At 47.5% G+C, this 16,281-nt stretch overlaps 1 protein-coding gene across 7 annotated transcripts in view; it reads right to left on the bottom strand.

The window, feature by feature from the left end:
* The window catches only part of LOC127038134 (IgGFc-binding protein-like), a 121,036-nt gene that overhangs the window by 49,867 nt on the left and 54,888 nt on the right, over positions 1 to 16,281 (bottom strand). For 6 of the 7 annotated variants that reach the window (XM_050930570.1, XM_050930569.1, XM_050930568.1 and 3 more), the window contains 7 exons: positions 16,046 to 16,239; positions 15,432 to 15,573; positions 14,422 to 14,762; positions 12,168 to 12,741; positions 7,432 to 8,009; positions 6,381 to 6,951; positions 5,062 to 5,657 (listed from right to left, as the gene is read on the bottom strand). In XM_050930570.1, the coding sequence (XP_050786527.1) occupies positions 5,062 to 5,657; positions 6,381 to 6,951; positions 7,432 to 8,009; positions 12,168 to 12,741; positions 14,422 to 14,762; positions 15,432 to 15,573; positions 16,046 to 16,239 (2,996 nt within the window). The remainder of the gene's footprint in view (positions 1 to 5,061; positions 5,658 to 6,380; positions 6,952 to 7,431; positions 8,010 to 12,167; positions 12,742 to 14,421; positions 14,763 to 15,431; positions 15,574 to 16,045; positions 16,240 to 16,281) is intronic. The other variant, XM_050930571.1, reaches the window with a different exon arrangement.

The raw sequence follows: 16,281 nt of genomic DNA on the forward strand, positions 1-16,281 counted from the left end.
GCGGCATCCATGAGTAATGCTTTCCACCATCTCCTGTTGACTATGAAATTCAGTCTCACCTGCCTGGATGATGACCTGTCCTCAGTTACTCATGCTTTTGTCAACTTTTGTCAGGATTACAGCAGTGGGCTATAACCAGACATGAAGCCCTTGTCACTTAGAAAACTTCAGCTGGTACACGCCTCTGCAACACATCTCCTCAGCAAGACTGGCTACGGTGAAGCTATCAAACCTGTCGCTACCTTGGCTTCCCAGAGAGCACTGAGTTCTCTGTCTTTATCTTCAAGGTGCTCAATGGCCTGTGCCCAGGGTATATAAAAGTTCAGCTAAACTTCGGGGATGAAAACCGTGTGTATGAGCTGAGGAAAAGGACCCCAGGAACAGATGGTATTTGTATAAACACATCAACTCTGCCTACATATTCAGCCTAGGGGCTGATTTGCCAAAGTGCTCCATTTTGGCAGGTGTTGGGTTACAAATCTTTTGTACAGACACTCTTTTCTTAACCTGTCTATTATATAATTTTTTTAATATCAGATTTAATAATATTTTTAAATTGGAGTGGAGGGGTAATGAAATGTTGTTATCCTGACTGTATGAGCAGAACAGTACTTACTCGGTCCTGACTGATTGAGGAGTTTCCCCTAAACAGAAGTTCACTTGCTAAGCAGGGGTTAGAGAGGCCAGATCCCAGTGAAAGAATGGTGATCGTAGTGCTGACTAAGGAGTCCTGGACAGCATTTGACTCTCTGCTGTATCATTCAGGGATCGCTAGAGCTGAAATCACTGGTAACCAGACGCTGAGCCTTAGGTCTGGTGTGGGACCATAGGTGGCAACTCCGTATGTACTCTGGGGCTGGAGTGCCCCTGGGAAAAAAATGGTGGGTGCTAGCACCCACTGGAAGTCAAGCTCTCTCCCTCCCCCAGTGCCTCCCTCCCATCAGCAGGCCCCACAGATCAGTGCCTGCGCCTCCTGCCCACTGCAAACAGCTGTTTCACAGTGTGCAGGAGGCTGGGAGGGAGGGAGGAGGAGCAAGGACAGGGCTGGCCTTACCATGAGGCGAACTGAGGCAACCGCTTCAGGTGCCAAACTGTGGGGAGGTGCCACTAGGACCCAGAGTGTAGAAAATTGTGTCCGCTGCTGGTGCATATCTATTCTCTCTGCTCTAGATGCACAGAGATGGTGAAGCGTTGTGCTGGAGGAAGGAGGGCACAAGAGACATAACTGAAAGCAGCAGAAGCTACAGAGAGAGAAAGGAGGAGGAGCCTCTTATGTACCTCTCTAGCACCTTCAGGAGCCTGGACTGATTAGCACCAGCTTCTCAGGGAGCTTCTTGTTTCCTGCTGCTTCCCTGAACCCACTTGAGGAGAACACGCAGTCAACTGAAGAAGTAGGAGTCCGTTAGGCCCTTAAGATACTGATATCTTCCCTCACTCAGGCCCTGCTATCAGCCTGCTTATTTGTCCCCTTCAACTGAGTGTTGAGAGCCACTATAGCTGGCACAGCACAGCAGTCATGAGTGAAAGAAGAAAACGTCCCTCTGAGGCAGCATTCAGAAAAAGAAAGCAAAGGAAACTTTTCTATTTAAGCAGGAAGGAGCTCTCCTGAGATACATAGACACAAATGTTCACGCTGAGCCTTCTGGCCCCAGTGAGGATGTGAGTGGTGAGGAGATGCCTGATCTTCCAGTTAGTCAGAGTGCAGGTGATCTGGCAGCTACTGCAGCATCTATATCTCCATCTCAAATGGATGTAACCATGCACATTCCTGAAGAAAAGTGTAGATCAGAGAAAGGTGTGGTGGAGGCACAAGAAACAGCTGCTGCTGAGTTTAGTTCCTTAAGTCTGGATGATCCAGGACTGTGGACCCACTTGAGCAGTAACCTGAGGGACTTCCTCGTACTGCATGGGCCACAGCAAGTGAAAAACTTCATGTTCCCCAAAGAGAATGAAAATAGAAGTTTCCATCCAACACATTAATGGCATGAAATCCCCAATGGTGAGAAAGTGGAGATGTCATGGCTTATGTACTCAAAAAACCCAGAATGCTGCAAACTGTTTTTGTTGCAAACTCTTCCAGTCTAATGTTCCAGCGACATTGGGTTCTACAGGAACAAAAGACTGGAAAAATCTGGCTAGAAATCTGGCATGCCATGAGAAGGCAGCAAATCATCAGAGAGCATTCCATCGGTGGAAAGAACTTGAGATGAGACTAAGGTTAAAGGCCACCATAGATGATCAGCATCAAGAGAAGATTGCATCAGAGTCTCTTTACTAGCAAAATGTTCTGAAAAGGCTCATTGCCATTCTGAGAATGCTTGCTGCCCAAAACCTAGCACTGTCTGGTACTTCAGATCAGCTGTATGTGCCAAATAATGGAAACTTCCTTAAAATTGTGGAGCTGGTGGCTGAGTTTGATGCTGTACTCCAGGAACATCTAAAGAAGAGTCACCACCAAAAAAAGGTACTCACACCACTACCTTGGAAAAACAATTCAAAATGAGATCACACAGTGACTGGCAACAAAAGTCAAACAGAAGATTGTGGCAGATCTGAAGTTAGCAAGATATTACTCTGTTATTCTGTACTGCACACCTGACATCAGCCATATGGAACAAATGACTTTAATGATGCATTTTGTAATAACAATAGAACCTAGTGAAAATGTCCCTGCAATGGCGACTATCAGAGAGCATCTTTCTAGAATTTATTGACATTGATGATACTATAAGAGCTGGTATGATAAATGTGCTTATTAAAAATCTGGAAGATACGGAAATTGCAATAGCTGACAAGAGGGGTCAGGACTATGATAATGGTGCCAACATGAGAGGAAAGAACAGAGGAGTGCAGACACGGATCCAAGAGCTAAACCCTCGAGCTTTTTTTGTCCCATGCAGTTCTCATTCACTGAACTTGGTGGACAGAGATGCAGCATCAGCTTCTAGTGAGGCTGCTGAATTTTTTAATGTAATTCAAAGCAGCTATGTATTTTTCTCTGCATCAACACATCAATGCCAAATTTTGAAGCAACATCTGGAAACATCCTCCCTGACACTGAAACCACTGAGTACCACACGATGGGAAAGTTGAGTGAGGCAGTAAAGCCTATCAAACACCAAACTGGGAAGATAGATGATGCCATATTTGCCATTATGGAGGATAATGCTATGTCAGGAACTGTTTGTGGGAGAACAGTGGCAGAGGGAGTGGAATCACCAGAAACATACATAACTTCAAATTTCTATGGGGCTTAGTGTTGTGGCACAACATACTGTTTGAAATAAATGTTGTAAGCAAGAGACTCCAAGCTGTTGACCTTGATATATCTGGAGCAATGGAACAACTAGGACAAAGCAAAGTCATACCTACAGTCTTACCGGTCAGATGAGGGATTTCAAAATGTTCTGAAGAGTGCACTGAAGTTGGCAGAGGAACTTCACACTGAAGCTATTTTCCCACCCATTCAAGAATACAAGAGTCACTGAAGAAGAAGACATTTTGATTATGAGGCACAGGAAAATCCCATAAGAGACCCCAAACAACAATTCAAAGTTGAATTCTTTAACCAGGTGCTAGATTGTGCAATACAGTCTGTTGAAAAATGTTTCATTCAGCTCAAGGAACACAGCAGTGTATTTGGGATGTTGTAGGATATTCCAAAGCTCTTCGCTATATCTGAAGAAGACCTACATCAGCAATGCAGGGCACTAGAGACAGTGTACACATGATGACATGCGCGATATTGATGCGAGTGATTTAGGTGATGAACTGAAAGCTCTTTCAAGATACATTTCAGCAGGATCAACTCCAAAGGCTGTTCTGGAATGTATGTGCACAAATAAGATGACCACCCTCTTTCCAAATGCTTTTGTTGCTCTGTGCATACTTCTAACACTTCCTGTAATGGTTGCCAGTGGAGAACGCAGCTTCTCCAAGCTGAAGTTCATAAAAACACATCTACGGTCCACAATGACACAGGAGAGGATGGTCAACCTTGCAACCATCTCAACAGAGCATGAGCTGGCCCAGACTGTGGACCTTCAGGAAGCAGTTCAAATCTTTGCAACGCAGAAGGCACAGAAAGCACCACTTTGATTATTCAAACAGATTAAAATGCCAGTGTTTACTATGCAGACAAGAAACACTACATTTGCTGTTCTGGCATTTGAAAGTTAAGTGTTACTTAAAATTTTTGAACAAGGCATTTTAAGTTGTTAGTTCTCCTTCATTGGGGTAGATAGCAGAGCAGTACCATGTGAGGAGCAGAACAGGAAGAAGGCAGAATTGAGACCTTTCAAAGTTTTGGCCCAAGCGAGGGGGCATCATTTAAGCTCACCGCCTCAAGTGCCAAAATGTTGTGGGCCGGCCCTGAGCAAGGACACAGAACACTCAGGGGAGGGAGTGAAATATTAAGAAAAATCCACAACAAAAGACCCCACTGAACACACAACTTCCCCTGGGGAGAGGAGGAGAGAACAAATAGGAGAAAGAAGTGAGTTACATTGCTGGAAGATGCTCAAATACTCCAGTGATGAGCATGGAATAAGAACCTTGTAACAGGGTGACTTGCCCCTTAAGGGTTAGTGGCCTGAGACCAGCCAACCCTTGTTACTAAGTAGGAACACCTGAGCACCAGTCACATGATTCCCCTGTAAGAGCAGCTGGAGGAGGCCAGGCTGCTATCCCAGCATAAAGAGTTCTCAGGGAAAACAGAAGAGAGTGCAGAGGCTGCTGCAGACCAGTACACTCCAGCAGGGAAACCTGAAACTCGGGAAGTGAGAAGACAGGAAGAAATAGCCTGGGAGTGACCAGGTAAATGGGTGGATGTGAAAACTTTATTCATAATGTGTGTTAATTTAATAAACCAGAGCCCTAGGATGGCTGCTATTATTAGAAGTTGTAAAAGTTATTCAGAGGTCCAAGAGAGTAAACTGAGGAAGGCCACCTATAGATTGACCTCTGGCCACGAGAGGACAAATCAGTAGAGAAGAGAAGAGAATCTCTCCTGTCCAAAAGGAATCAAGAACAATCTAAATTAGGATCTGGAGAAGAACTTACCATGATGAGCCCCTGTTTGCTCCACAGCAGGGTGAGTGCGATGCCATACACCTGAATGGACACCAGCTTGGCCACGGACACATTCCTAGTGTCCCAATCTTCTTTCTCTACACTGATAGTGAATGGTGTAATGTCACTGGCATCGGTGCAGGTCTTGGCCAGGATGTAGGTGCAGGTGCCTTGGAAGTCAAAGGGGACCCCGTCGAAAGAGAGGTAATGGGGACGGCCAGAGGCAGAACAGGTCGCAAATCCAAATGGGTGGCATTTCTGGATGCCGTCCACCACCCCGCATTGCTCACCAGTGCTGCAGGAGAATGCCTTACACACAACTTCCCCACCAGCCTGACACACACACTGCTCCTCGCATGAACCGCTCGGGTGGAAGGTCTCCCCAGCCTGGTAGTAAAGTCCCCTGTGGAGGCATCCGCACTGGGAAAAGGGGACACAGTGGTCACCACTGAGAACAAAGTCCTCGTCACACACACAGCCTTCCTTACATTGGCTCATGCATTGCACTGGAGCATAGAGGTTGCTGCATGTCAGATCGCAGCTGGTGCTGCAGAATTCGTAGTGACTTTTTGGGGGACAAGACGGAGCTGTAATTAGAACAAAGAGTTAGCTCATATAGTGCATTAGCAATGTGTGCAATGAACCATCACAGAACATGCAATTTCATTCAGGCTCCTAATTTTCTATTTCCTTGGTTTGATTAATAAACGGGCAACCTCTCTAATTAGGTCCCAGTCTGTGGGACTGGGTGCTCCAGAGACACCAGGTAATGGGATACAGACAATCTCTCTCCAAAGATTCGGCTTCTAATCTGGTCCAAGATCAGGGTGTAGGGAGTGGGCTCATGGGCCTGGAATTGTTCTGCAGAGCTTTTCACCACTAGCTTTTTGCTCTGAGTCCAGGTCAGTAGTGCCTAAAACTCATTCCCAGATGATGGCTTATGGGAGATGAGTTGGTGGGTTCCCAGACCAGTTCCTAGTGGACAGACAGCTCAATTACTAAGACTCCATTGACTGCCAGCTCTGATTATGTCAGCTCTCAGCAGGGAAGCCAAGGAATGACTGGATGGACCATGGAGGGAACTACTACATCCCCAGACAGTGCCTCTCTAGCCTGGGGTGCAGCACATTGATAGGGCACGGAGAGGGGCCAGCTTCTATGACAGTACCCATCCTTTGGAGAGAGGGCTTCTTTGTCACTTAAGAAACATTCTACAGAACTGGGTAAGTTGAGCATTTAGATCAACATTTCCCAGCCCACAAAAATTAACAAGCCCCATGGGACAATTAGTAGTGAACATGGCGACTCACAGCAAAATTTTGTAGTCCTCCAGGGATGCACCATAGCTCCAGCTTCCTGACATGCTTCAGCATAGCCAGCAACGGCCTGGCACATGTTACTTTCCCGCTCACTGAGGACACAATAGCTGTAAACGCAGTCTACGAAGTATCCATGGGGGTCCACTTTGCTGTGACATCCTCTGAAGGGGCCATTCTTGTCTAGGATGATCCCACACTGCCCTCTGCTACCTCGTTGGTCCTTTTCAATTGCCTCTATATTTGTGCATGGTGGTATCATTACTGCAGAGCATCCTGGGAGGTCGCCCACCTTCCAGCTCTGGCCAAAGCTGACTGGGCTTGGTGCCAGCGTGCCATCCCTCATGAGAAAGTCGTCCTCCCTGTCCTTGTTGAAGTTGCCACACAGACCACACACGGCTCCTGCGTAGGTCGCTGGCAGGGTGACCGTGATGCGTCCTGACCACCCGGCAAAAGTAACAGTGAGGCCAAAGTCTGCCTGGATCACTGTGGCCCAGCCCTTTCTATACACAGTGATTTTCTTATCATTGAGGTTGAAAGGAAGGTTAATCAGGAAACCATTCATCTGTAAGAGCAAATCATTCAGAATATGAAACATCGCTCGCTCGTGGTGGAACCTCTCACTCCAGCACAAAGCTCCAACCCATAATTATAATAAAAATCCACCTCTGTTTAACGTTTTGTCCAGTCTGCCTTGCTCCAGTCCCTACAACCTGCCTGAATCCCAGCTCTCCAGACTGGACAGGATCCTCCAACCAGACTTTCATTACCTCTGCCTTTGGCTATTGCAGTTCTCTCCTCTCTTTTCTACCTGAGCCCCAGCTCCCCAGGTTCCCACATATGCTGGATGCTGCTGACACTTTCTGACCCATCTCAAGTGAAATGGCAGCACCCCAATCCTTAAATATCTCCATTGGCTCCCTGTTCATAGAAGAATTCATTTACCATTCATTCTATATTTCACAGTCCTTCCATGCACTGTTGATGACACAGGTAACTTTCTATAAATGTTTTAGAGAGACTAGAGACAATTTGAGAAACTCACCAGGACTTTCCCAGGGAATTGATTGCTGATCTTGAGTTTGGTCTGATAAACCTTGATCTGTAGAGGAGAGGTATTGTTCTCCTGGAAATAGACCTCAAAGTCCACCAGTCCCTCTGCCTTCTTGCAAAGAGCGGTGAGCTGGTAGCGGCAGGTGCCTTGGAAGTCATATCTCTGTCCATCAAAGGTTGCATAGTGCAGATTTCTTGTCACAGAGCAGGTGGCATAGCTGGAGGGGTAACAGCCCCGTACGCCATTCACTAGCCCACACCTCTCCAAGTGTTTGCACGTAGCAGCCACACATTCGACTTGTCTAGTGGTTGCATTGCATATGCACCATGTTCCACATGCCTCATCTATCCAGAAGCTCTCGTTGGGGGCATAGGGGCGCCCTTCAAACTGGCACCCACAGCTGCTCTTGGATATGCATTTGCCCTGACTCAGCATAAAACCATCCTTACACTGGCAGCTTTCCACGCACGGGTCTTGGCAGCTGCTGGGGGCTGACTGGTCCACACACGTGGCGGGGCAGGCTGTTCCACAGAGCTGGTACTGGCTGTTCTCCAGGGGGCACTCCATGGCTGGGGAATGAAGGACCCACAGATTTAGCAGCCAGTTCTCTCCATGCAAAAAAACAGTATTTAAAATAGACCGAGGGGGATGTATATTGTGCGGCTATAATGAAATAAATACTATTGGGAATTGTGTCATTATGGGAGATTTTAACTTCCCAGATATAGATTGGAGGAAATGTGCTACCAATAATAGTAGGGCCCAAATTTTCCTGGATGGGAGAGCTGACAGATTTCTTCACCAAATACTCACTGAACAAACAAGATGTGATGCCATTTTAGATTTGGTATTGGTGAGCAGTGAGGACCTCCTAGAAGTACTGGTTCTAGGGGACAACCAGGGTTCAAGTGATCATGAACAGTTTAAATAGAAGGATAACAAAAATAGATCTGCAACTAGGATCCTTGATTTCAAAATGGCAAACTTTTTAAAAAATGGATAATTAGTTAGGGTCCAGGAAGTTAACTGGACTGAAGAACTCGAGGATCTGAATGTGGAGGATGCTTGAAGTTTCAGAAACAATCTGAAGCCTGCATTCCAAGCAAGGGGAAAAAAATCATAGGGAGGGATTGCAGACTGAGCTGGATGAGCAAACGTCTCAAACAGGTGATTAAGAGAAAGAAGAAAGCCAACAAGGAATGGACGAAGGGATGGATCAGGAAGGAAAGCTACCTCTTATAGGTCAGAAAGTGTAGGGATAAAGTGAGAACTGCCAAAAGCCAAGCAAAGTTGCACCTTGCAAACGAAATTAAAACCAAGAGTAACATTTTCTATAGCCATATAAATAAAAAGGGACCACTAAGCACTGAGGAGGGGGTGGTGATTAAAGAAAATCCAGGCATGACCCAACACCTAAACAAATACTTTTCCTCAGTTTTTAATAAGAGTAACGGAGAGTTTTGGGGTAGTGGCAGGATAGCTAATGGGAACAAGTATATGGAAGTAGAAGTTACCACATCCAAGATGGCAGTCAAACTCAAAGAGCTTAATGGAACTAAATCGGGGAACTTGTATAATCTCCATCCAATAATATTAAGGCAACTGCCACATGAAATTGCAAGCCCAATAGCAAGGATTTTTAATGAATCTGTAAACTTGGGAGAGAATTTCTAATATTGGTCCTATTTTTAAGAAAGAGAGAAAAGTGATCCAGGAAACTACAGGCCTGTTAGTTTGACCTCAGTTGTATGCGGGTCTTTGAAAAAGAAAGCAGTAAGGAAACAGAGGTATATGTATTTGGGATAAAATACAACATGGTTTTACAAAATATAGATCATGCCTGGCCAACCTGTTCTCCTTCTTTGAGAAGATAACTGATCTTTTAGACAACGGAAATGCAATAGATCTTACATAGTTGAATTTCAATATGGCATTTGATACAGTTCCATGTGGGAAATTATTAGTTAAATAGGAGAAGATGGAGATTAATATGAGAATCATAAGGTGGATAAGCAATTGGTTAAAGGGGATACTACAACAGGACATATTGAAAGGTGGATTGTCAGGCTGGAGGAAGGTTAATAGTGGAGTTCCTCAGGGATTGGTCTTCGGATCAATCTTATTTTACATTTTTATTAATGACCTTGGCACAAAAAGTAAGTGTGTGGTAACAAAAGTTGCAGATGACACAAGATTTGGGGGTATTACCAATATGGATGAGAACTGAAATATCATATGAGAAGATCTGGATGACCTTGAAAACTGGAGTAAGAGAAATGGGATGAAATTTAATAGTGCAAAGTGCAGGGTCATGCATTTAAGAACTAACAAGAAGAATTTTTGTTATAAACTGGGGATGTATCAGTTGGAAGTGACAGAGGAGGAGAAAGACCTGGGTGTATTAGTTGAGGACAGGATGACTAAGAGCCACCAATGTCATGCAGCTGGGAAAAAAGGCTAATGCAGTCCTAGGAGGCACCAGGAGAGGTATTACCAGTAGAGACAAGGAAGTGTTAGTACCATTATACATGGCACTGGTGAGAGCTCATCTGCAATAGTGTGTGCAGTTCTGGTCTCCTATGTTTAAGAAAGATTAATTCAAACTAGAACAGGTGCAGAGAAGGGCGACTAGGATGATCCAAGGAATAGAAAACCTAACTGTAGTGGGGCAGCTGCCCCACTCCCTGAGAGTGTGGGCTGCACGACGCCAGTGCACCTGCGCAGACAGGCAGCCAAATAGAGAAGGGCTTATTGGGAGCCAATCGGGGCCCAGATTGGAGACAGCCAATCAGGGCTATGCTCAGCCCTATAAAAAGGCTGTTCAGGGAGAGGAGAGTCAGTCTGTCCCAGGCCTTTGACAGGGGAAGGTCAGTCTCCAGAACTGGGAGACTAGCACCGTGGACAGTGCAGTGCTGGCCAGGCTCAGGAAGCAGAAGGGTGCTCTAGCCCGTAGCCTGCCAGGCTGCAGGCCCTGAAGAGAAGGGCTTAGGAGGTGCAAGGGGCCATAGGGAAAATGGCCCAGGGAGGTGCACAGACGATGGGAGACAAGGAGGACAATAAGGCTGCTGCCAGAGGGTCCCTGGGCCGGGACCCAGAGTAGAGTGTGGGCCTGGGTCCGCCCCTTTCCCCCCTTGCAGTACACCCAGCCATCGGCAGTGGGGAGCAGCCATTACAGACATGCCAAATCCCTGACAAAAGGCATTAGACTTTGAGGGTGTGGTTGGACATGGTGGCTGAGGCATAAAAAGACTGCTGATCAAACCCTTCCCCCCCCATCCCCACCCCCAGAAGGGGGTGTAGATGGACTAAGGGGCACTGCCGGAGGGCAGTGGTCCAGAAAAGGACGCCGCGACCTGGAGAGCGATGCAGGCTCAGACGCCATCCAAGGGTGAGACAGCAGCCGGGACACTACCAGGAGAGGGCGCTCCATTGGACTGAGCTAATTCCCAGAGACAACCAGCAGGAGGCGCTGGGTGGTGAGTCCCAACCCTGTCACACTAACTTATGAGACAAGACTCAAAGAGCTTGGCTTGTTTAGCCTAACCAAAAGAAGGCTGAAGGGAGATATGATTGCTCTCTATAAATATATCAGAGGGCTAAACACCAGGGAGGGAGAGGAGTTACCGTGCCAATGTTGACACAAAAACAAATGGGCATCAACTGTTTTATCAACACATCAACAAATTTAGCCTTGAAATTAGAGGATACCCATCCCAGGAGTGAAGTTCTGGGACAGCCTTCCAAGGGGAGCAATAAGGGCAAAACACCTTACTGGCTTTCAGACTGAGCTTGATAAGTTTATGGAGGGGATGGTGTGATGAGACTGCCCACAAAGGCATGGAGCTGATCTGTGAGTGGTAGCAGCAATGTCTCCAACAGCCAGTGATGGGACACTGGATGGGGAGGGTTCTGAGTTACAACAGAGAATTCTTTCCCACGTGTCTGGCTGGTGGGTCTCACCCACATGATCAGGGTCCAGCTGATTGCCATATTTGAAGTCAGGAAGAAATTTTTCCCCCAGGTCAAACTGACAGACCCTAGAGATTATTTTCCTTCCACTGCACCTTGAGCCACAGATCACTTGCTGGTTTAAACAAGTGTAAATGGCGGATTCTCTGTAATTTGAAGTCTTTAATCAAGATTTGAGGATGGCAGTAACTCAGCCAGAGGTTAGAGGTCAGTTGCAGGAGTGGGTGGGTGAGATTGTGTGGGCTGCAACGTGCAAGAAGTCAGACTAGATTAACATGATGGTCCCTTCGGACCTTAGAGCAGTGGTTCTCAGCCCAAGGTCCACAGGTCGCTGTGGCCCACGTGACATCCTCTGGACCATACAAGTAGTATATATGTTGTGTGGATGCAGCCTATATAAAGAAAACCTAGAAAGCTGCCTATGTGGCCCACAATAGTAAATAGGTTGAGAACCATTGGCTTAGAATCTATGATTCTATGAGTGACTTAAACTGCCACCATCTTACCTCAGCTCCCATGTGTTATCAGTGGACGTTATATACTCAAAGTGACAGGCACCTTAGCAATTCCACAGACAGACAAATACTGTGGGTACAATAGAACCCAGGTGTCCTGATTTGCCAATCACTGCTCAGTAATCCCAAACCACTCGACCATGTCCTCTCCCAAAACCAGGGCTAGAACTCAAGAGTGCTGAGCCCCAGGCTCCCCGGTCTAACCAGCAGACCATAGACCTTGGCAAACAAATCTGTACTCACAGCATCTGGCCAGCTGCCTCCATTCCCCAATCCTGACCCCCTCCAGCTGGCAGGCGTCCACGTAGGCCTTCAGGGCCTCACACAGGGCCTTCCTGTAGCCCTCGTTGTGGCACAGATCGTATACACAGTTGTCAAAGTAGATTGTAGGATCCACCTTGCTGTGGCACTGGCTAAAGGGCCCATCTGAGACCTTGGTTATCAGGCCACACAAGGCCTCCTCCTTGTACTTTTTGGTTATGCTGGGGTCACAGGGTCTGCAACCTCCAATGCAATCGTGCCAGCAAAACTGATCCTCATCTTCCACTGCCCAGCTTTTCTCCAAGGCGGTGACACTGGGAGCCAGATCCCCATCCGGGGTCCGGAAGTCATCGGAGGGGTCCCCGTTATAGTTGCCGCACAGGCCACACAGGCTGTCAGAGAAGTCATTAGGGACGGAAACCCTTAGGTGGTTGTTCCAGTCATAGTACACTCTGATGTTGAAGTCGGTGCGGAGGATGAGGGAGGTGCCGCTCTGATAGATCCGAAGAGCCCCATTGTTCAGGGAGATGGGTAAGTGGGCCCTGGTGTTATTCAACTTCCCAGTGAGAAAGAAAGGGTAAAGGTCAGAATCGAGTGCACAGGTCTTTAATTTACACACTGAGCTCTACTCTGATATACTTTTTCACTAGTATTTGCCTATTCATCAAAATCAAAAGGGGTTTAGAAGATTGTTCCTTTTCCAAGGAGTTCTGATGGAAACAAGGCTGATTTCAAAACCTGTCTGTTTTTTCCTGCCACCAGCTCCTTGGCAGCCTACCGGGCGGATTGACCTAGAGTTGGGGCTCCATTTGTCTTCATAGAAAATGTGGTAATTTGTGAGTTTCTTTCCGTATTGGAATGAAGCTAATTTTCAAAATATTGAAATCTTTCTGCCAATGGAATTAGCTTTCTCAGGCCAGCTCTATCTAATGTGATGTTTTAATCCAAATTTGGTTCAAGTTTGTATCCAGATTCACTGGAAATTGTGATTTGGCCCCATTGCTATTCATAGGGTTTTCCCAATCAGGTCCAATATTATATCCATGATTGCAATGTAGCCTATTGTAGACAAAAGAACCAAGGAGAAGAATGAGTGGGAGCTAGTCTAGGAGATGGGGGCTGCATTGGTTAGAACCATTAGCGGGCAGCTCTTGTGGGGACAATGCTGCGTGGGTGAGAGTCCTTAGGAGGAGCACTTGAGGGGCAAGAGGTCTCAAGGAGATGTCTACAATGTTCCAGGGCCCCTGAGGTACCTCAGATTGGAGCAGGCTCTGTAGGGCACAGCCCCAAACTGCCTAGATGTTCCTCAGTTTCCCATATCTTAGAGTTCAGGCAATGTCCTCCCGGATCCAGGAGTAGGGATTCTTCTCAGGTGGGATCTCAGAGGAATCCCTGTTACATTAGAAACTGCTGAGGAATTTGTGGTAGGATGGACTCAGCGGAGCTGGGATTTGCCCACAATTGCTGGAATACTGACCCTGCTCTTGCATGATGCGCTGGGGATAGGTAATAACCAAATTCTCAGGTCTACGCTTTATCTGGCGTGCAGATCCCATGTGCTTGAGACAGAGCCCACAGCTCCCCACAGCGAGTCATGCACCCTGCTCCCTTCGGTACAGCACCCTGTAGTGCCATGCTGTGACTGAGAGACAGCGCCCCCAAATGACCTCCCACATCACTCCCTGCCACACAGCACCTGCTGGATAGGCATTGGGGTCAGCACTGACTTGCCGGGACAATGTTCCCTTTTAGGTCACCCATCCCGCTCCTTCCAGCTCACCACAGTGCCTGCTGGCCATTGGGGTCAGCATTGACTTCGAGCAGAGGGTGTCCCATCTTAGGAAGCCGAACCATTCACTATCACAGTGTTGGGACTTAGGGAACAGCACTGATAGATACAGCAGCAGAGCACACCCGACTACTTCAGCCAGACTCCCCACTGCAACACCTTGGATTACTTTGTCGCCTACATAACTACTGACCACATTGGGCCTTATCTATGTTGGGCATAGCCTCGGGGCTGCTTTAAATGGAGCCCAATGGCTGTGGTCCCATAGGGGCCATTAGCCAGCTGGGCATTGTCAGAGCCTATCACCATCCAGCCACTCTCCTTTGCCTGCTCTGTCCTATCCACAACATGCCCCACCTGTGGTGGGGGCTGCAGTTTCCTGCCCTCTATTTAGCAAAGCCTAGGGTGGACACAGGAGCAGAGTGGACGTGTGCGCCCAGCACTCACCCACACAAAGCCGGCTTCAGCCCTGGCTGCAGTGACAGTGACTCCATCCACCTGGACAGTCACTGATCCAATGTAGAAGACCTGTGTGTTCCCACTGTTCTCGCTCTTGACCATGACATGGAAGGAGGGCAGGCCGGCGGCATCCCTGCAGGTCTTGGCCACGGTGTAGGTGCAGTTGCCATGGAAATCGTACACCCATCCATCGAATGTGCGGTAATGAATGTATCCCCCAGCCCAGCACGTGCCCCGAGAGACCGGCACACACTTTGGCTGCTCATTTATCATCTTACAAATAGTTCCTTCCCTGCAGCGGACCACACTGCAGGATGGCTTTGGAATAACTAGGGGGAAAGACAATAGAAAGACAAGAAACAGCAGACTAATCAGTAACATCTATGTATCTTTCTATCTCTCCCCCCACACACATCGTTATATCTATCACCATGTACTCCTCTATCTCTCTTCCTCTCTCCCCATACACACTTCCTTTGCATCATTCACAAACCTCCCATGAGTCCCATGCTGGGGAAATCTCTGCATGTGTATGACCACAGCAAAACCGGCTCCTATGTCTCCTTCCCTGCAATGCCCGGCAGAGGTGGTACATCACCTATGGGCATGTTGTGAGCAGCATGGAGCAGGCAAAGGAGAGTGGCTGGAATGTGATGGACTTTGACAGTGCCCAGCTGACTAATGACCCCACAGCCAGTAGACTCCAGTTTAGAGCAGCTCCTAGGCTACAGCCAGGGAGACGATTTAGGAATGTGATCAGCTCCCTGCCCACTTGGCTCTGTTGTGCACATCAGAAGATGGACGCAGCAGAGACTCTGACCCAACAAATGTTTCCATCTTTCAAGTCAAAATGTTGTAATATTATGGGTCAGGGTTCCAGGCTAAATAAAAGGAGAGAGAGAGAGTGAGAAGGGTGAGGAGACATAATTGAAATGACTTTACTCACTGCTTGTGCAATAACCCCTCAGGGCATGTTTCAATCAGTGACTGTACTTTACCTTGGCTGATGCAGTCCATGACGCCATCTCTGATCTGGCAGGTTGCGCCACTGGTGCAGTTGTGGGCTTTGCAAGTCACCCCTCGGGCAGGAACACAGGTGCAGCTTTGCTGGCACTCGTTCATCAGGACCGTCTCACTGGGCTGATGGGATGTTTGGGAACGAGGAAATAACGCAACGTAAGTGGAAATGGTTATTTATAATAATTTCTGTCGGTGCTAAACTCAGAGCTGTGTGGTGAGGTGTGCGAAAAACTATTGTGTCATAATATTATTTCTCTAAACATTAAAGAGAGAGGCTGTCTAATGAGTTAAGAATTGGGCTGAGGGACAGGACAATGTCTAGGTTTTAACCTCCCATCTGCTACTGACTCACTGGGTGGGTCTTGAGCAAGTCACTGCCCCGCTCTGTGCCTGAGTTTCCGCACAATGGACAAAAGGAATTAAATCTTCTTGCCTTTCTTGGTGCTTTGAGCATTCGGTATTAAGAGCAGGGATGCCAGGCTGGATAGGCCAAAGCTCTGATCCACTATAGCAAACCCTGTTCCTGACTAGTGTAGGAATTAAGATATGTGAAAAAAAAATTAGATCAGACCTAGACTGCTTGAGGCTGTACCTTGTAGTATCTCCCCTGTCTGAAGCACCCGCAGTTCTCCAGAGTCACACAGCCCTGGCCATCGAAGAGGAAGCCCTCATCACACTGGCAGCCTTCAGCACAGGTCTCCGGGCAGTCCATGATGTCTCCAGTGCAGGCGGTGGTGCAGAGGTCAGCGCAGAGATCGTAGTGGCTGTTGACTGGGCAGCTCACAGCTTAAATAGAGAGAGAAATAAAGGATGGCTGGAAAGATCTCA

The sequence above is a fragment of the Gopherus flavomarginatus genome, chromosome 20 (genome assembly GCF_025201925.1).
Source record: "Gopherus flavomarginatus isolate rGopFla2 chromosome 20, rGopFla2.mat.asm, whole genome shotgun sequence".
Lineage (NCBI taxonomy): Eukaryota > Metazoa > Chordata > Testudines > Testudinidae > Gopherus > Gopherus flavomarginatus.